General features: G+C 36.9%; 5 protein-coding genes across 5 annotated transcripts; all 5 read right to left on the reverse strand.

Moving 5' to 3' along the window:
• Positions 1-11,869: 11,869 nt before the first annotated feature.
• Positions 11,870-12,688, reverse strand: LOC138873813 (uncharacterized). The gene has a single exon (XM_070152291.1). The coding sequence runs from the start codon at positions 12,686-12,688 to the stop codon at positions 11,870-11,872; it is 819 nt and encodes a 272-aa protein (XP_070008392.1).
• Positions 12,689-15,013: 2,325 nt separating this feature from the next.
• Positions 15,014-16,492, reverse strand: LOC104214497 (uncharacterized). Its single transcript, XM_070152292.1, has 3 exons — positions 15,791-16,492; positions 15,557-15,632; positions 15,014-15,387 (listed from the first exon to the last, which is right to left on the reverse strand). Exons 1-3 carry the CDS (start codon positions 16,490-16,492, stop codon positions 15,014-15,016), a joined length of 1,152 nt encoding a protein of 383 aa, XP_070008393.1.
• A 1,624-nt stretch (positions 16,493-18,116) lies between these two features.
• On the reverse strand, positions 18,117-18,848 carry LOC138873814 (uncharacterized). The gene has a single exon (XM_070152293.1). The coding sequence runs from the start codon at positions 18,846-18,848 to the stop codon at positions 18,117-18,119; it is 732 nt and encodes a 243-aa protein (XP_070008394.1).
• Positions 18,849-19,526: 678 nt separating this feature from the next.
• LOC138873815 (uncharacterized) lies at positions 19,527-20,348 on the reverse strand. Its single transcript, XM_070152294.1, has one exon. The coding sequence runs from the start codon at positions 20,346-20,348 to the stop codon at positions 19,527-19,529; it is 822 nt and encodes a 273-aa protein (XP_070008395.1).
• A 144-nt stretch (positions 20,349-20,492) lies between these two features.
• LOC138873816 (uncharacterized) lies at positions 20,493-21,029 on the reverse strand. The gene has a single exon (XM_070152295.1). It carries the CDS (start codon positions 21,027-21,029, stop codon positions 20,493-20,495), a length of 537 nt encoding a protein of 178 aa, XP_070008396.1.
• Between the last annotated feature and the right edge of the window lie 1,107 nt (positions 21,030-22,136).

Below are 22,136 nucleotides of genomic sequence, written 5' to 3' on the forward strand. Positions count from 1 at the left end.
AGGCTCTTGTGAACTCTGAAGAATCGGGGAACTGGGGTTCTTGCTACCAGTATACTAAACTCCTTATTATTTTGCTCGTTTAATTTTGCTACTGGTTAGTGTCCTTAACTCTTGTAATGTTAACTATTTTCTTTCTATTTATCTGTATGTGTTCTAGGTGTTAATGATATTTAAATCCTATAAGCATGATTCATTTTCTTTGTTATTTATGAATCCTTGATATTGTACTGCCATGATATTGTTCTATAACCCCTTGCAATTCCATGTGCTTTGTTAGTTGAATTCGTTAGATTTCAGCACGTGTGAGTTACTTTCATTATTAGGATAGATTCCAATTTTTCTTAGTTTGTTTTTAGACTAATGTGTGTTTTTTACTATATCTTGCACTTCTATGTTGGTATTCTAGACTTTGTGAAGTTCTTCTTGTCCAAAAATGTAGACTTCTGAGGATGTATTGATTAGCTGAAACATGTTTCTATTCAAGCTCTGTTTCATGTTTGGTTTAGGATGAATTCTAGGATAAAATTGCTATGTTAGTTCTCCCTGTTGTCCATGCACTTAGGTGCAAATGATTATGCTTGCTTGTCTCATTCCCTTTAAGTGCTTCATGATCTAATGAGTTAGGACACTGCTGAGGTTTATAGTATGCCATTGCTATCAGTGTTGCCATGTTGCCTGTGGTCACTTTCATATGGACTGCATATCTCTCTAACAATAACTTCTTCGAATAACACTCACTTATTTAAAATCTATCTCTGACCCATGTTGGTTAATGTCTTGATTGCTGGGAATTAGTATGTGTGTGTTTGTCCTGTAAACTTGCCTTTCTCAACCCCTTTAATGTGCTTAGCATGCTACACCCTCTCCTCTATTGAATAACTACTCAATTATGAACCTATGTTGTTAGTTTTCTATGTCAAACTCACCATGTTAAAGAGCTCTAATGATTCTCCTAGTCTTCATGTTCAAAGCCCTTTGTTCTAAAATGCAAGTTCCAATATGCCTTATGTGAGTCCTGTCAATATGTTTATGACCCTTTATCTATGTCTTAGTGAGAACTGATGTTAATGGCTTCAGAACTGTATAATTAGTTAGCTTTTTAATTTGTGTGGTTAAGTTGTTTATCTGCGATTGCTGGGTAAGAAGGTCTTCCCTTTGGGCCTAGTGTGGATCTTTGTATGAGTTTGAGTTGAGAAATTGATATACTCTGAGGTTTGGGGTGTATTTGGATCTGGTTTTGATGTACGCATGAAGAACGAGCCTGCTGAAGTCCAGGCTTTGGGTTATAGTCTTTTGGGCCTGCTATGTGTACTAGGCTTGTATACTTTTAATATGTAAATTTCGCACTTGTATTCGTTAATTTTGGGTCTGCAATAATTCGTAAATTGAACAGATAGGGGAAATTAGTTAAAGGGGTAGGGTATTCTGATTCTCACACAAATGAGTAAAAAGCATGCCTATAGGATCTACTTGCTCTGCTTGCTACGTTTTTCGATGTGATTTATACACTAGTAGAAATTATGCCTATAGGGAATCACACACTCCACTCAACTTGTCCAATACATGTATACTATCCAAAATAAGTTAGTTTAAGTATGGTGTGCATGTTTCCATGTCTACTACTGTGCGCTATTGGACAACATATCTATAGAAATCGGCGCCTGTAATTACTTGTTTAATTATTAGACATCATGCCTATAGGATATAATAATACATGCCTTTGATAATGCTCATCTAGATATCATGACTATAGGATTTTAACTAATTAATTAGTTGCTTCTGTTGCTTTATTATATTGCCCTACTTAGATGACATGCCTATAGGGTATAAAGTATTATAAAATCAAGTTAGAATGACGACTGTTAAAATTCTGCTTATAGGATACTCTTACTCGCCTAGAAAGCTTGTCTATAAAATCAACGCTGTTAATTCTGAGTTTTTAAATAGTTGTACTGCCTCATTGCGCAAATAATTAGAAATCATGCCTATAAGGTTTGCAATACCTATAATCTGCAACTTCCTTAGTCTAAAGCTGCAGTACTGCTTGTACAATACTGGAAATCAGAATTATAGAAACCATACTTATAGGACTTAACGGCTCTAATCCGTCTTAACTCTAAAACTGTATGTTGTCTAATCTACTCGCGTGCATTCGTTGTTTATGTGTGGAGGCTAACTAGGGCCTTTAATCGTCTTTACATGAAGTCCTATTTGTTTTGAATGTCGCCTAATTTTATCGTTTTTGAGCAGCCTAAGTGAGTCTAGAACCACCCAAATAGAGATCCAAAGCCTCCTGGAGTATAGGCATGGGACAAGTATTGCACGCATAGAGTACGATTTAGAAATGAATTAGAGCATCTTTAAGTAAATAACTTTAACATAGTAATTGGATAGCAGGAGATGATAGTCTGTGTCCGCTAAATAATATAAGCAACCCCTATCTTAAGGAGTCTCGAAGTATTATTTATGTTGTACGGGGTGATCCTTTAGGCTAAAAAACTTAGGACCCCCCTCCCTTTCTTTTATATACTTGTTATTTGTTTAATATAAACTGATGTAGTTATATCATTATAGTCATTAAGATTTGTATCAATTCTCGTGTGTTATAATAAAACTCTTCGACTTTTATATTTCTTCGTTATATGATCACTTACCCTAATGACATAATCCACATAATGTTAAATTCAGTCGGGACCCACAGTTGCGGACCTCAAAGAGTGCCTAACACCTTCTCTTTGAGGTAATTTGAGCCCTTACCCGATCTTTGGTGGAGTTGACTAGTCAAACAGAGTTATCTGCATAATAGGTGCCCTAACGCACCTTAAAAATCGTTAGGTGGTGACTCTTCTCTTTTAATTTCTATCCTCCATTAAAAGAGTTGTCACACGTCAAAATTCGCTTTCACAAGAAAAAGGGGCACGGCGGGTAGAATTTCCTGCACGCAGTGGTATTTTACTAGTATTTTACATAGAAAACGTACATAAATAAAGAGTGGCACCCCAAGTAACGAAGTAGTTATAGGCGCCATGGTGTAGGTGTTCCTTGCCAAGCCCAAGAGCCAAGATCGATCCTCGTCTTCCTCATGATTTAAGCAGAGCTAGTTTTACTTTCTGTTTACCTCTTTCCAGTTTTTTTCCTTTTTCTTTTCTTCTCTTTTTCTTAATTTCTTTTATCTTCATCTTTGTATTCTTTCTCTGTACAATCCCATTTTTGTTACTTATTTAGATTGTAAAAGTATTTTGCTTATAATTTCTCTTTCTAGATCTCAATTTTTTATTTGAATATGCTTTTAATCATTTTCACTTGGTAGGAGTAAGGTGTACGTACACACTACCCTCCCCACTGTGGGAATTAATATACTTATTGTTGCTTTTAATCATTTTTCTCTTTTATCTAATTAATTTTATTGTTTTCAAGAAAGGACCAATCATTTTCAGTGTGGTTATCATGTGTGTATTTATGCACCAAAAAAATAAATAGAATTAATTCAAAATGGATCGAACCGAACTGGATTAATTCAAAATAGATCGAACCGACCAAATGTACACTCTAATTCACCTCCTTGACTGTTCGTTAGTTTACAATAAATACAGTGGCACCCGTAATTATTAAATCCTGATCCGGGTATGTATGAATCCATTGTCCTCATAATGTATCTTTTTCCGAAGCAACTGCCTATGGTAATTTATATATGGTTGCTTTGTTCTAGGTAAAGAACTCTATTACGTTCAAGCCCCCTGCGGACTTTGGCATACACAATGATTTAAGTTATGCACCGTGTAATAATTCTTTTTATATTATCATTGATCAATTTTAACACACGATAGCATGGTAGTTACTTTTTTCGTGGGATTATCGATTACTACTTATCATATGAATTTTATAAAATTACTTAATAAATAACTCAGTTATGCAAATTTTATACTATTAATACATAAAACTTAAACTAGAAATATGATGTGTTAGAGCCCGTTTGGCTTAGCTGATTTAGAGTAGCTGATAAGCATTAGGTGCTGAAAAGCACTTTTAAGTGCTGAAACTGATTTAAAAAATAAGCAGTTATGTGTTTGGATAAAAGTGCTGAAATTAATAATATGCACCTGAAGAACTAGGTATACGAAGAGTTTTGTTTTAAAAAGAAGTATTTTAAGGATAGAATAATAAATATTTTGGTCAAACTTAAAGTGCTTATAAGTTGAAATTTAATAAGTTGGAGGAGACCAACTTATGGCTTTTGACTTATTTTTGGCTTATAAGCACTTAACTTATAATCACTTTTAATTTTACCAAACACGTAGATAAATCAAAAAGTACTTATAAGCCAGTTTGACCAGTTTATAAGCTTAACCAAACACCCTGTTAGATTCACAACACTAACCGGGTTTAATAGAACTTGAAACCCCTCCTTCGAATCAAATCATATTTGAACACTTTTGCCGTTGAATTCGGCTTTGATTGCTTAGTTGCTTTACACCTTTTTTTTAAAGGGCTAAAGTAAATATATATTTAATTAAAGGGATTGAAGACAAAAAGTGTCAAAACGTCAAATACCATTTACTCGGATTCACCAAATAGAAACAGAAGATCCCTATCACAAATTCACAGCCAACTACAATTCATGTCAGTGCCATCGGCTCGGGGCAAAAACTGCGACCTCTATATTTGGTCTAATAGTTTTGGTAGTACTGACTCACTTGTAGCTCAAGGTATTTTTCATGTACTCGAGGACCTACACGTGTCAGTCATGCAGACGTTGGTATATTTGAAGATGACGCGTGATGAGTTTTTGTAAAAATGACTAATGATGGCAAGTGCCTTTGATTTATTAGGCTTGTACTAATATTACTACATACTAATAACGAATGGAGCCCCCCTCCCCCATTATATTCAAGAATCTTGATTGTCGAGAGAAAAGAAAAACGAAATAAGAGCGCCATTAAATATTATTTATGGATCGAAAATAAAAACGTCTAAGATTAGATATAATAATTACAATTTATATAAAAAATATTTTATTAAAGTATATTTTTATTTATTATTATTATTATTGTTGTTGTTATTTAAAATGACACTCATTTTATATCAAATTAATCTGCCTATTTTATATGACATATTTTATTGAATTCTCCTCCAATTAAATGAGATAGTCTACATAATAACAAAATCTATATATATATATATATATATATATAATTGAGGGGTATTGGCTGATGACATGGCATGTCTCTTTGATAGGAATACACACAAATTTTCCTTCTTTGACCGTTTATTTGCTATCTTAATTACAAATCGAAAAGGCACTTCTTCAAATCTCTTAATTCCACTTTCTCTATTTCCTTCAACTTTTCCTATTATTTCTCCCCTTGCACAATAGGTTTTTCCTGCATGCACCTAACAGGCGCGCGTGTAAAATTTACTTTACATTTCTTTGCCTCTATCCTTTTCCTACCTTCTTTTATCCTCACAATCTAAATTCTTTCTCAAAATTCCTGCCATTGCCATTCATGATAGAAGAATGAATGCTGGTGAAAAACGAATGCGATAATAATGTCAGAGAGTAACGTTCCACTACCAACGTTTCATTGTGAAGGTAGTGCCAAGCAAGTCAACCATTAATCCATTCATTTTGAAGGTAATTAACAATACTAATTTTAATTACTAATTAACAATGATAAAGTACAACAGTATAGATAATTATGCATTAAACTTTTGTTTGTGTCGTAGATGATTAAAAACGGCCATTTTATAGAGTTCAATATACTTTGAATCTTGATCAGTACAAGATCTCATCTTGGTATGAGAGAAAGACAAAATAAAACAATTTATTACATGGTAATTATTTCCAGTATTAACAAAGTCAATGGAATTAGTTTTTGCCGCCTTCACTTAAAATATATATATATTTTTTTTATTTTTTTTTTGGTGTAAAGAAAATTTTTATTAATCTCTCAAACACCAGTATACATTTTCTGTAAAAAACTGTACAAACTAGAAGAAATCTTCTGGTCGCAAAATTCTCTATCTTCCTTCCTATTCTATATCATCTCTAGCTAATTTGTTACATACAATTGTTCTAGCCAATTCCTACCGTTTCTGCCTTCTTTCCTTATATTCTGCATTTTCAACTTGATTTTGCATTCCTGCTTTATCTGCTTGCATATCAATTCTGGATGCATCACCTTATTGTTCCATATTGCCTCATTTCGTACCAACCATATTTTGTATATTAGTGCCGATATTGTTGCTGCAATAAACTTTCTGCTCATTTTACCTTCCACATTCCTCGTCAATTTCTTCCATACATTTTGACATCTGGTTTTTGAATTCCTTTGCCTAACCAGTTTAACAGCAGCTTCAAGCATTCATTCGAAAACTTGCATTCAAAGAAGAGGTGTTGTATTGTTTCCTTGCTTTCTCCACATATTTCACATCTGGTCTCTGTACATACACCTATCTTTTCTAGTCTTTCTCTTGTCAGCAGTCTCTGTCGGACTGCTAACCAGCATATCATGCTATGTTTAGGGATGTTTACATTACTCCATATTCATCTAGCCCATGGCCAGTCTTCCATCTCCCCTTTCATCCATTTGTATCCTTCTTGTATTGTGTATTTCCCCCCTCCCTTTTGCCATTCATTCCCCCTATATCCATCTTTTACTTTATCTTTTATACTGCATATTCTTCTCCAGTACCAGCTACAATCTACTGGTGGCTTATACTGCTTCCATTGAACTCCTTTCATATATTATGATCCACCCATTTGACCCATAAGTTGTCAGCCTTTTGAGCAATATTCTATACATATTTAGCAATGGCAGCCTCATTCCATTCTACACAATCCCTTACCCCTAAACCTACTTTATGTTTTGGTCGGCATACTATATCCCAAGCCACCAATGGTACTTTATTGGTGTGCACTTTCCCATCCCATATGTAGTTCCTGCATATTGCAATCACTTTTTTCAGCACCACTTTTGGTAGTATAAAGATTGTAGACCAATAAGAATGTATATGTATCAATACAGAATTCACCAACTGCACCCTCCCAGCATATGACAGACTCCTCGAGCTCCAGGTTTTAATTCTACTTGTCATTTTATCAATTAGTACCTCACAATCCATAACAGATAACTATTTTGCTGCAATTGGAACCCCCAAATACCTAAATGGTAAAGTTCCTTTCTTGTACCCAGTAGTCTCACACAAGTCTTCCAACTCTTGCTTTGCCATATTTGCACTAAATATGTTTGACTTGCCTGTATTTGTTGTCAATCCTGAAGCATTTGAGAAAGCTTGTAGACCCTTTAGCATCAACATTGTTGACTGATAGTTACCTTTACAAAATAGCAATAGGTCATCAGCAAAACACAGATGATTCAGCTTCATTCCTTTGCATTTTGTATGAAATCCAAACTCCTTCATCCCGGCCACTTTATTTAAAATTCTGGTTAAGTATTTCATGCATATGACAAAGATCAAGGGTGAAATAGGATCACCCTGTCGTAAGTCTCTTTTCCCTATTATATTTCCATATAATCCCCCATTTATTGCTATACTATACTGTGTGGTTGTTATACAAGCCATGATCCATTTGATGAACTTCTGAGGGAAGTTCATTGCATGTAACATCTCTTCTACAAATGCCCACTCCACACTGTCATAGGCCTTCTTCAAATCTATCTTAATTAGGCAACTCTGAGTAGTATTTTTCCTTCTGTATAGCCTGACCAAGTCCTGACAAATCAACACATTTTGCACTATTGTCCTTCCAGCAATGAATGCACTTTGATTCTCTGATATTATCGTAGGCAATATTAGTCTTAATCTGTTACATAACATCTTCGATACCACTTTGTATGTAGTGTTACATCCTGCTATTGGTCTATAGTCCCCCACACTTGAAGCATGATTTCCCTTTGGTATCACTGTTATTACTGTTTGATTCCACACTTTAAGCATCTCTCCTTTTTTAAAGAACTCCCTTACTGCCTCTATTACATCTTTACCCACTATCTCCCAGCTATCCTTGTAAAATTTGCTTCCATATCCATCTAGCCCTGGTGATTTATCTCCATTTATTGCCCATACAGCTTCCTTTACCTCTTTCTCTGTAAACTGCTCCTCTAACATCTTCCTTTGTGATGCAGTTACTGCTGGTCCTTGTTGAATCAAGCTACTATTAACATGCTCCCTTTCCATATTAGTGGTTCCTAGGAGTTTTGTGTAAAATTCTATGAAGGTCTTCCCTATTTCATCCAGATCTGTTCTATTCACTCCTTGATCATCTGTTATAGAAAAAATTCTATTCATGTTCCTTCTTTTCTTCATTATACTGTGGAAGTATTTTGTATTCAAGTCTCCTTTTTCTATCCACATCGCTTTACTTCTCTGCCTCAAGAATTGGTGCTTTGCTTCACTTAATCTTTTATTCTTCCTTAATAACTTTGCTTCCTCTTCTTGTATATTCTGGTTCAAAGGGTTTATTTGCAATCTACGTTGACAACTTAGTAGCTCTTCTTGTGCTTCTTCTGCTTTCCTTTCTATGTGACTGAATTTCTCCCTACTAAGCTGCTTTAGCATCCCTTTCAAATTATTCAGCTTCCCCACCAGCTCATACATTTTTGTCCCCTTCCTTTTAGTTCTCCATCCTTGTGCAACTATTTCTTTAAACTTTGGCTTCAAGCTCCATATATTGAAATATCTAAATACTGGTTTCCTTTTTTGGTTCTCTGCCCACCTGATTATTACTGGACAGTGATCATAAGTACCTTCATTCCTATAATGTACCTCTGAATGAGGCAGATTAATTATCCATTCTGTGTTTATCAGCACTCTATCTATCCTGCTGTATACTCTATCTTCACCTCTTTGTTTATTGTTCCATGTATAAAATACCCCTGAAGATTTCATCTCTTGTAGTTCACATTCCTCTACACAATTCTTAAAATCCCTTATCTCTGACATTCTCACTTGACTTCCCATATCTTCTCTATTCAATACACAATTGAAATCACCCATTACTGCCCATGGTCCCCTCATTTGTTCATTAATCTTCTTGATTTCTTCCCACAAGCTTTTCCTTAATGCTGCATCATTAAAACCATATACTATAGTTACTGCAAAGACCATTCTATTACCCCTATGTTGTATTTCACAGTGAATTAGCTGTTCTTTGACACTTATTATGTTGACATCAAATATCATTGGCTTCCATAACACCCATATTTACCCCTTTATGTTTACTCAAGTTAGTACTGTAGGACAAACCACTACACAGGTTAAGAGCAGCTCTTTGAGCTTTAGCTCTCTTAACCTTTGTCTCCAAGAGACCAAACATCCCAACCTAAGAATTGTGCATAACCATATGCATTTCCTTCTATTTGTCAGGATTATTCAGTCCCCTGGTGTTCCAAAACCCAATTCTATTCATTCTTTGGGGGATCTCCCCCACCCTTCTCCCCTATTACTCCGTTTTTCTTTCATCACCACTTCCTTTTACATTTAATTTCATTACTGTCTGACTGGTACTTTCCTCCTCTGAGTTTTGTTGCTTCTCTAATGTTGTAAATGCATTTCTTATTTTCAATGGCTCTTATGGTATTATCATTCCTCTTCTTGCATATTTCCCAGTTCTATACCCTTGTTTATAGTATCTTCCCCTCTCCATTTGTTCATATCCTCCCTGCTGCTTCTGTATTTGTTGTTCCTCTTTCTCTATTTGTGTTTGCCCCTGCTGTGTTCCTTCTCCTGCATTTTGTTGTTCTATTTTTTCCTGCATTTCTAACTCTTGCTTCTTCTCATTCTTCTCATGTTACTCCTTTATAAATTTTCGACATTCATTCAATTCATGACCATAATTTCTGCATTTCTCGCACATAACGGGTTTCCATTCATAATGAATTTTCTGTTCCACTATCTTTCCTGCCTCATTTTCAAACCTGATACTTGTTGGATATTCCTGATTCAATTTCATTTCAACTAATACTCTTGCATATATTAGCCTTTCTCTCTTTGTAGTTGCAGCATCTGTTCTCAAAGGTTTTTCTATCAGCCCAGCAATTTTTGTAAGTGATGTTTGCCCCCAGTATTTGATATCCAGCCCCACCATTCTCACCCATATTGGAATGTTTTCCATCTGTTCCTTAGTAATTTCCATATCAGACTTCCATGGCTTAACGATCATTGATTTTCTGTCAAACATCTGCACTCCTTCTTCTACCACCTTATTCCTGCTTTCTATACTGTGAAATCGAACCACGAAAACGCTCCTGTTTAGTTGAGCTACCTTATCAATCCCTAATCCTCCCCAAATTCTTCTAAAATAACCATCAATTACTACTTGTGGAGGATTTGAACCCAGTACATAGCATACTACTGCTGTCGACCAATATTCTACCTCATCCTTAATGTCCGCCATTGTTATTTTCACATTTGTTTCACTTTTCTCCATTGTTAGGTCAATTTCTTCCTCTACTGGTATTTTACCCACAACATTACTCCACGATTTACTAATTGAATTAGTTGTTTTAGTCGAACCTGTATTATTGTTCATCTCCTCTTCCTCTTCTGCTCGATCTGCCCATGATTTCCTACTCTCATCTGAATCTCCATTTCCTTGTGGTGTTGTTGGGTTTGATATCAAATTGATGTCCAGCGGCACAATTCTTTGTATGGAATTGATACTCTTCACTTTTTCGCATCCTCTGTCTGTGGAACTCCCATGCATGCTGCATTTGAGGTCTGACTCCCACCCTTGTGCAACTATTTCTTTAAACTTTGGTTTCAAGCTCCACATATTGAAATATCTAAATACTGGTTTCCTATTTTGGTTCTCTGCCCACCTGATTATTGCTGGACAGTGATCATAAATACCTTCATTCCTATAATGTACCTCTGAATCAGGCAGATTAATTATCCATTATGTGTTTATCAGCACTCTATCTATCCTGCTGTATACTCTATCTTCACCTCTTTGTTTATTGTTCCATGTATAAAATGCCCCTGAAGATTTCATCTCTTGTAGTTCACATTCCTCTACACAATTCTTAAAATCCCTTATCTCTGACATTCTCACTTGACTTCCCATATCTTCTCTATTCAATACACAATTGAAATCACCCATTACTGCCCATGGTCCCCTCATTTGTTCATTAATCTTCTTGATTTCTTCCCACAAGCTTTTTCTTAATGCTGCATCATTAAAACCATACACTATAGTTACTGCAAAGACCATTCTATTACCCCTATGTTGTATTTCATAGTGAATTAGCTGTTCTGTGACACTTATTATGTTGACATCAAATATCATTGGCTTCCATAACACCCATATTCTCCCCCCTTTATGTTTACTCAAGTTAGTACTGTAGGACCAACCACTACACAGGTTAAGAGCAACTCTTTGAGCTTTATCTCTCTTAACCTTTGTCTCCAAGAGACCAAACATCCCAACCTGAGAATTGTGCATAAACATATGCATTTCCTTCTATTTGTCAGGATTATTCAGTCCCCTGGTGTTCCAAAACCCAATTTTATTCATTCTTTGGGGGATCTCCCCCACCCTTCTCCCCTATTACTCCGTTTTTTCTTTCATCACCACTTCATTTTACATTTAACTTCATTACTGTCTGACTGGTGCTTTCCTCCTCTGAGTTTTGTTGCTTCTCTAATGTTGTAAATGCATTTCTTATTTTCAATGGCTCTTCTGGTATTATCATTCCTCTTCTTATATATTTTCCAGTTCTATACCCTTGTTTATAGTATCTTCCCCTCTCCATTTGTTCATATCCTCCCTGCTGCTTCTGTATTTGTTGTTCCTCTTTCTCTATTTGTGTTTGCCCCTGCTGTGTTCCTTCTCCTACATTTTGTTGTTCTATTTTTCCTGAATTTCTAACTCTTGCTTCTTCTCATTCTTCTCATGTTCCTCTTTTATAAATTTTGGACATTCATTCAATTCATGACCATAATTTCTGCATTTCTCGCACATAACTGGTTTCCATTCATAATGAATTTTCTGTTCTACTATCTTTCCTGCCTCATTTTCAAACCTGATACTTGTTGGATATTCCTGATTCAATTTCACTTCAACTAATACTCTTGCATATGTTAGCCTTTCTCTCTTTGTAGTTGCAGCATCTGTTCTCAAAGGTTTTCCTATCAGCCCAACAATTTTTGTAAGTGATGTTCGCCCCCAGTATTTGACATCCAGCCCCACCATTCTCACCCATATTGGAATGTTTTCCATTTGTTCCTTAGTAATTTCCATATCAGACTTCGATGGCTTAACGATCATTGGTTTTCTGTCAAACATCTGCACTCCTTCTTCTACCACCTTATTCCTGCTTTCTATACTGTGAAATCGAACCATGAAAACTCTCCTGTTTAGTTGAGCTACCTTATCAATCCCTAATCCTCCCCAAATTCTTCTAAAATAACCATCAATTACTACTTGTGGAGGATTTGAACCCAGTACATAGCATACTACTGCTGTCGACCAATATTCTACCTCATCCTTAATGTCCGCCATTGTTATTTTCACGTTTGTTTCACTTTTCTCCATTGTTAGGTCAATTTCATCATCTACTGGTATTTTACCCACAACATTACTCCACGATTTACTAATTGAAATAGTTGTTTTAGTCGAACCTGTATTATTGTTCATCTCCTCTTCCTCTTCTGCCGATCTGCCCATGATTTCCTACTCTCCTCTGAATCTCCATTTCCTTGTGGTGTTGTTGGGTTTGATATCAAATTGATGTCCAGTGGCACAATTCCTTGTATGGAATTGATACTCTTCACTTTTTCGCATCCTCTGTCTGTGGAACTCCCATGCATGCTGTATTTGAGGTCTGACTCCCACCCTTGTGCAACTATTTCTTTAAACTTTGGTTTCAAGCTCCACATATTGAAATATCTAAATACTGGTTATCTATTTTGGTTCTCTACCCACCTGATTATTGCTGGACTGTGATCATAAGTACCTTCATTCCTATAATGTACCTCTGAATCAGGCAGAATAATTATCCATTCTGTGTTTTTCAGCACTCTATCTATCCTATTGTATACTCTATCTTCACCTCTTTGTTTATTGTTCCATGTATAAAATGCCCCTGAAGATTTCATCTCTTGTAGTTCACATTCCTCTACACAATTCTTAAAATCCCTTATCTCTGACATTCTCACTTGACTTCCCATATCTTCTCTATTTAATACACAATTGAAATCACCCATTACTGCCCATGGTCCCCTCATTTGTTCATTAATCTTCTTGATTTCTTCCTACAAGCTCTTCCTTAATGCTGCATCATTAAAACCATACACTATAGTTACTGCAAAGACCATTCTATTACCTCTATGTTGTATTTCACAGTGAATTAGCTGTTCTGTGACACTTATTATGTTGACATCAAATATCATTGGCTTCCATAACACCCATATTCTCCCCCTTTATGTTTACTCAAGACCAACCACTACACAGGTTAAGAGCAGCTCTTTGAGCTTTAGCTCTCTTAACCTTTGTCTCCAAGAGACCAAACATCCCAACCTGAGAGTTGTGCATAAACATATGCATTACCTTCTGTTTGTCAGGATTATTCAGTCCCCTCGTGTTCCAAAACCCAATTCTATTCATTCTTTGGGGGATCTCCCCCACCCTTCTCCCCTATTACTCCGTTTTTTCTTTCATCACCACTTCCTTTTACATTTAACTTCATTACTGTCTGACTGGTACTTTCCTCCTCTGAGTTTTGTTGCTTCTCTAATGTTTTAAATGCATTTCTTATTTTCAATGGCTCTTCTGGTATTATCATTCCTCTTCTTGCATATTTCCCAGTTCTATACCCTTGTTTATAGTATCTTCCCCTCTCCATTTGTTCATATCCTCCCTGCTGGTTCTGTATTTGTTGTTCCTCTTTCTCTATTTGTGTTTGCCCCTGCTGTGTTCCTTCTCCTACATTTTGTTGTTCTATTTTTCCTGCATTTCTAACTCTTGCTTCTTCTCATTCTTCTCATGTTCCTCCTTTACAAATTTTCGACATTCATTCAATTCATGACCATAATTTCTGCATTTCTCGCACATAACTGGTTTCCATTCATAATGAATTTTCTGTTCCACTATCTTTCCTGCCTCATTTTCAAACCAAATACTTGTTGGATATTCCTGATTCAATTTCACTTCAACTAATACTCTTGCATATGTTAGCCTTTCTCTCTTTGTAGTTGCAGCATCTGTTCTCAAATGTTTTCCTATCAGCCCAGCAATTTTTGTAAGTGATGTTCGCCCCCAGTATTTGACATCCAGCCCCACCATTCTCACCCATATTGGAATGTTTTCCATCTGTTCCTTAGTAATTTCCATATCAGACTTCCATGGCTTAAAGATCATTGGTTTTCTGTCAAACATCTGCACTCCTTCTTCTACCACCTTATTCCTGCATTCTATACTGTGAAATCGAACCACGAAAACTCTCCTGTTTAGTTGAGCTACCTTATCAGTCCCTAATCCTCCCCAAATTCTTCTAAAATAACCATCAATTACTACTTGTGGAGGATTTGAACCCAGTACATAGCATACTACTGCTGTCGACCAATATTCTACCTCATCCTTAATGTCCGCCATTGTTATTTTCACGTTTGTTTCACTTTTCTCCATTGTTAGGTCAATTTCTTCCTCTACTGGTATTTTACCCACAACATTACTCCACGATTTACTAATTGAATTAGTTGTTTTAGTCGAACCTGTATTATTGTTCATCTCCTCTTCCTCTTCTGCTCGATCTGCCCATGATTTCCTACTCTCCTCTGAATCTCCATTTCCTTGTGGTGTTGTTGGGTTTGATATCAAATTGATGTCCAGCGGCACAATTCCTTGTATGTAATTGATACTCTTCACTTTTTCGCATCCTCTGTCTGTGGAACTCCCATGCATGCTGCATTTGAGGTCTGACTCCCACCCTTGTGCAACTATTTCTTTAAACTTTGGTTTCAAGCTCCACATATTGAAATATCTAAATACTGGTTATCTTTTTTGGTTCTCTGCCCACCTGATTATTGCTGGACTGTGATCATAAGTACCTTCATTCCTATAATGTACCTCTGAATTAGGTAGAATAATTATCCATTCTGTGTTTATCAGCACTCTATCTATCCTACTGTATACTCTATCTTCACTTCTTTGTTTATTGTTCCATGTATAAAATGCCCCTGAAGATTTCATCTCTTGTAGTTCACATTCCTCTACACAATTCTTAAAATCCCTTATCTCTGACATTCTCACTTGACTTCCCATATCTTCTCTATTTAATACACAATTGAAATAACCCATTACTGCCCATGGTCCCCTCATTTGTTCATTAATCTTTTTGATTTCTTCCCACAAGCTCTTCCTTAATGCTGCATCATTAAAACCATACACTATAGTTACTGCAAAGACCATTCTATTACCTCTATGTTGTATTTCACATTGAATTAGCTGTTCTGTGACACTTATTATGTTGACATCAAATATCATTGGCTTCCATAACACCCATATTCTCCCCCTTTATGTTTACTCAAGACCAACCACTACACAGGTTAAGAGCAGCTCTTTGAGCTTTAGCTCTCTTAACCTTTGTCTCCAAGAGACCAAACATCCCAACCTGAGAATTGTGCATAAACATATGCATTACCTTCTGTTTGTTAGGATTATTCAGTCTCCTCGTGTTCCAAAACCCAATTCTAATCATTCTTTTGGGGATCTCCCCCACCCTTCTCCCCTATTACTCCGTTTTTTCTTTCATCACCACTTCCTTTTTACATTTAACTTCATTACTGTCTGACTGGTACTTTCCTCCTCTGAGTTTTGTTGCTTCTCTAATGTTTTAAATGCATTTCTTATTTTCAATGGCTCTTCTGGTATTATCATTCCTCTTCTTGCATATTTCCCAGTTCTATACCCTTGTTTATAGTATCTTCCCCTCTCCATTTGTTCATATCCTCCCTGCTGGTTCTGTATTTGTTGTTCCTCTTTCTCTATTTGTGTTTGCCCCTGCTGTGTTCCTTCTCCTGCATTTTGTTGTACTATTTTTTCCTGCATTTCTAACTCTTGCTTCTTCTCATTCTTCTCATGTTCCTCATTTATAAATTTTGGACATTCATTCAATTCATGACCATAATTTCTGCATTTCTCGCACATAACTGGTTTCCATTCATAATGAATTTTCTGTTCCACTATCTTTCCTGCCTCATTTTCAAACCTGATACTTGTTGGATATTCATGATTCAATTTCACTTCAACTAATACTCTTGCATATGTTAGCCTTTCTCTCTTTGTAGTTGCAGCATCTGTTCTCAAAGATTTTCCTATCAGCCCAGTAATTTTTGTAAGTGATGTTCGCCCCCAATATTTGACATCCAGCCCCACCATTCTCACCCATATTGGAATGTTATCCATTTGTTCCTTAGTAATTTCCATATCAGACTTCGATGGCTTAACGATCATTGGTTTTCTGTCAAACATATGCACTCATTCTTCTACCACATTATTCCTGCTTTCTATACTGTGAAATCGAACCATGAAAACACTCCTGTTTAGTTGAGCTACCTTATCAATCTCTAATCCTCCCCAAATTCTTCTAAAATAACCATCAATTACTACTTGTGGAGGATTTGAACCTAGTACATAGCATACTACTGCTGTCGACCAATATTCTACCTCATCCTTAATGTCCGCCTTTGTTATTTTCACATTCGTTTCACTTTTCTCCATTGTTAGGTCAATTTCTTCCTCTACTGGTATTTTACCCACAACATTACTCAACGATTTAATAATTGAAATAGTTGTTTTAGTCGAACCTGTATTATTGTTCATCTCCTCGTCCTCTTCTGCTCGATCTGCCCATGATTTCCTACTCTCCTCTGAATCTACATTTCCTTGTGGTGTTGTTGGGTTTGATATCAAATTGATGTCCAGCGGCACAATTCTTTGTATGGAATTGATACTCTTCACTTTTTCGCATCCCCTGTCTGTGGAACTCCCATGCATGCTGCATTAGAGGTCTGACTCCCACCCTTGTGCAACTATTTCTTTAAACTTTGGTTTCAAGCTCCACATATTGAAATATCTAAATACTGGTTATCTTTTTTGGTTCTCTGCCCACCTGATTATTGCTGGACTGTGATCATACGTACCTTCATTCCTATAATGTACCTCTGAATCAGGCAAATTAATTATCCATTCGGTGTTTATCAGCACTCTATCTATCCTGCTGTATACTCTATCTTCACCTCTCTTTTTATTGTTCCATGTATAAAATGCCCCTGAAGATTTCATCTCTTGTAGTTCACATTCCTCTACACAATTCTTAAAATCCCTTATCTCTGACATTCTCACTTGACTTCCCATATCTTCTCTATTCAATACACAATTGAAATCACCCATTACTGCCCATGGTCCCCTCATTTGTTCATTAATCTTCTTGATTTCTTCCCACAAGCTCTTCCTTAATGTTGCATCATTAAAACCATACACTATAGTTACTGCAAAGACCATTCTATTACCCCTATGTTGTATTTCACAGTGAATTAGCTATTCTATGACACTCATTATGTTGACATCAAATATCATTGGCTTCCATAACACCCATATTCTCCCCCCTTTATGTTTACTCAAGTTAGTACTGTAGGACCAACCACTACACAGGTTAAGAGCAGCTCTTTGAACTTTAGCTCTCTTAACCTTTGTCTCCAAGAGACCAAACATCCCAACCTGAGAATTGTGCATACACATATGTATTTCCTTCTGTTTGTCAGGATTATTCAGTCTCCTGGTGTTCCAAAACCCAATTCTATTCATACTTTTGGGGATCTCCCCCACCCTTCTCCTCTATTACTCCGTTTTTTCTTTCATCACCACTTCCTTTTACCTTTAACTTCATTACTGTCTGACTGGTACTTTCCTCCTCTGAGTTTTGTTGCTTCTCTAATGTTGTAAATGCATTTCTTATTTTCAATGGCTCTTCTGGTATTATCATTCCTCTTCTTGCATATTTCCCAGTTCTATACCCTTGTTTATAGTATCTTCCCCTCTCCATTTGTTCAAATCCTCCCTGCTGCTTCTGTATTTGTTGTTCCTCTTTCTCTATTTATGTTTTCCCCTGCTGTGTTCCTTCTCCTACATTTTGTTGTTCTATTTTTTCCTGCATTTCTAACTCTTGCTTCTTCTCATTCTTCTCATGTTCCTCCTTTATAAATTTTCGACATTCATTCAATTCATGACCATAATTTCTGCATTTCTCGCACATAACTGGTTTCCATTCATAATGAATTTTCTGTTCCACTATCTTTCCTGCCTCATTTTCAAACCTGATACTTGTTGGATATTCCTGATTCAATTTCACTTCAACTAATACTCTTGCATATGTTAGCCTTTCTCTCTTTGTAGTTGCAGCATCTGTTCTCAAAGGTTTTCCTATCAGCCCAGTAATTTTTGTAAGTGATGTTCGCCCCCAGTATTTGACATCCAGCCCCACCATTCTCACCCATATTGGAATGTTTTCCATCTGTTCCTTAGTAATTTCCATATCAGACTTCGATGGCTTAACGATCATTGGTTTTCTGTCAAACATCTGCACTCCTTCTTCTACCACCTTATTCCTGCTTTCTATACTGTGAAATCGAACCATGAAAACTCTCCTGTTTAGTTGAACTAACTTATCAATCCCTAATCCTCCCCAAATTCTTCTAAAATAACCATCAATTATTATTTGTGGAGGATTTGAACCCAGTACATAGCATACTACTGCTGTCGACCAATATTCTACCTCATCCTTAATGTCCGCCATTGTTATTTTCACATTCGTTTCACTTTTCTCCATTGTTAGGTCAATTTCATCCTCTACTGTATTTTACCCACAACATTACTCCACGATTTACTAATTGAAATAGTTGTTTTAGTCGAACCTGCATTATTGTTCATCTTCTCTTCCTCTTCTGCTCGATCTACCCATGATTTCCTACTCTCCTCTGAATCTTCATTTTCTTGTGGTGTTGTTGGGTTTTAGACATGCACCACAACACCACAAGACCAACCACTACACAGGTTAAGAGCAGCTCTTTGAACTTTAGCTCTCTTAACCTTTGTCTCCAAGAGACCAAACATCCCAACCTGAGAATTGTGCATACACATATGTATTTCCTTCTGTTTGTCAGGATTATTCAGTCCCCTGGTGTTCCAAAACCCAATTCTATTCATACTTTTGGGGATCTCCCCCACCCTTCTCCTCTATTACTCCGTTTTTTCTTTCATCACCACTTCCTTTTACCTTTAACTTCATTACTGTCTGACTGGTACTTTCCTCCTCTGAGTTTTGTTGCTTCTCTAATGTTGTAAATGCATTTCTTATTTTCAATGGCTCTTCTGGTATTATCATTCCTCTTCTTGCATATTTCCCAGTTCTATACCCTTGTTTATAGTATCTTCCCCTCTCCATTTGTTCAAATCCTCCCTCCTGCTTCTGTATTTGTTGTTCCTCTTTCTCTATTTATGTTTGCCCCTACTGTGTTCCTTCTCCTACATTTTGTTGTTCTATTTTTTCCTGCATTTCTAACTCTTGCTTCTTCTCATTCTTCTCATGTTCCTCCTTTATAAATTTTCGACATTCATTCAATTCATGACCATAATTTCTGCATTTCTCGCACATAACTGGTTTCCATTCATAATGAATTTTCTGTTCCACTATCTTTCCTGCCTCATTTTCAAACCTGATACTTGTTGGATATTCCTGATTCAATTTCACTTCAACTAATACTCTTGCATATGTTAGCCTTTCTCTCTTTGTAGTTGCAGCATCTGTTCTCAAAGGTTTTCCTATCAGCCCAGTAATTTTTGTAAGTGATGTTCGCCCCCAGTATTTGACATCCAGCCCCACCATTCTCACCCATATTGGAATGTTTTCCATATGTTCCTTAGTAATTTCCATATCAGACTTCGATGGCTTAACGATCATTGGTTTTCTGTCAAACATCTGCACTCCTTCTTCTACCACCTTATTCCTGCTTTCTATACTGTGAAATCGAACCATGAAAACTCTCCTGTTTAGTTGAACTACCTTATCAATCCCTAATCCTCCCCAAATTCTTCTAAAATAACCATCAATTATTATTTGTGGAGGATTTGAACCCAGTACATAGCATACTACTGCTGTCGACCAATATTCTACCTCATCCTTAATGTCCGCCATTGTTATTTTCACATTCGTTTCACTTTTCTCCATTGTTAGGTCAATTTCATCCTCTACTGGTATTTTACCCACAACATTACTCCACGATTTACTAATTGAAATAGTTGTTTTAGTCGAACCTGCATTATTGTTCATCTCCTCTTCCTCTTCTGCTCGATCTACCCATGATTTCCTACTCTCCTCTGAATCTTCATTTTCTTGTGGTGTTGTTGGGTTTGATATCAAATTGATGTCCAGCGGCACAATTCCTTGTATGGAATTGATACTCTTCACTTTTTCTCATCCTCTGTCTGTGGAACTCCCATGCATGCTGCATTTGAGGTCTGACTCCCACCCTTGTGCAACTATTTCTTTAAACTTTGGTTTCAAGCTCCACATATTGAAATATCTAAATATTGGTTTCCTTTTTTGGTTCTCTGCCCACCTGATTATTGCTGGACAGTGATCATAAGTACCTTCATTCCTATAATGTACCTCTGAATCAGGCAGATTAATTATCCATTTTGTGTTTATCAGCACTCTATCTATCCTGCTGTATACTCTATCTTCACCTCTTTGTTTATTGTTCCATGTATAAAATGCCCCTGAAGATTTCATCTCTTGTAGTTCACATTCCTCTACACAATTCTTAAAATCCCTTATATCTGACATTCTCACTTGACTTCCCATATCTTCTCTATTCAATACACAATTGAAATCACCCATTACTGCCCATGGTCCCCTCATTTGTTCATTAATCTTCTTGATTTCTTCCCACAAGCTCTTCCTTAATGCTGCATCATTAAAACCATACACTATAGTTACTGCAAAGACCATTCTATTACCCCTATGTTGTATTTCACAGTGAATTAGCTATTCTGTGACACTTATTATGTTGACATCAAATATCATTGGCTTCCATAACACCCATATTCTCCCCCCTTTATGTTTACTCAAGTTAGTACTGTAGGACCAACCACTACACAGGTTAAGAGTAGCTCTTTGAGCTTTAGCTCTCTTAACCTTTGTCTCCAAGAGACCAAACATCCCAACCTGAGAATTGTGCATAAACATATGCATTTTCCTTCTGTTTGTCAGGATTATTCAGTCCCCTGGTGTTCCAAAACCCAATTCTATTCATTCTTTGGGGGCTCTCGAACGGACAGAAGAAGGAAGTACCTGAGTCGGGGAAAAGATGGTGTAACAGCTCCGCATATCGGACTTGGACTCCCAGGTCGATGCCTCAGGAGGCTGACCTCTCTACTGAACACGAACAAAAGGAAAACTCTTCGACCTCAATTGACGAACCCGCCGGTCTGGAATAGCTACCGGCTCCTCCTCATAAGACAAGTCCTTGTCCAACTGGACGGTGCTAAAATCTAACACGTGGGATGGATCACCGTGATATTTCCGAAGCATTAACACATAAAACACTGGATGCACGACTGATAAACTCGACGGCAATGCAAGTCTATAAGCCACCTCTCCCACTCGATCCAGATTCTGAAACGGGCCAATAAATCTAGGGTTAAGCTTGCCCTTCTTCCAAATCTCATCACGCTCTTCATAGGCGATAGCCGGAGCAATACCCGCTCACTGACCATAAAAGCCACATCTCGAACCTTGCGGTCTGCATAACTCTTTTGCCTAGACTGAGCTGTACGAAGCCTATCCTGAATAATACTGACCTTGTCCAAAGCCTTCTGAACCAGATTCGTACCCAACAATCGAGCCTCTCCCGGCTGAATTCATCCAACCGGAGATCGACACCGCCTACCATATAAAACCTCATAAGGAGCCATCTGGATACTTGACTAGTAACTGTTGTTGTAGGCAAACTTTGAAAAAGGCAAAAACTGATCCCACGAGCCTCCAAAGTCAATGACACAAGCTCGGAGTATATCCTCCAAAAACTGAATAGTCCGCTCGGACTGCCTGTCCGTC

Source organism: Nicotiana sylvestris, chromosome 7, assembly GCF_000393655.2.
Source record: "Nicotiana sylvestris chromosome 7, ASM39365v2, whole genome shotgun sequence".
Taxonomy (NCBI): domain Eukaryota; kingdom Viridiplantae; phylum Streptophyta; class Magnoliopsida; order Solanales; family Solanaceae; genus Nicotiana; species Nicotiana sylvestris.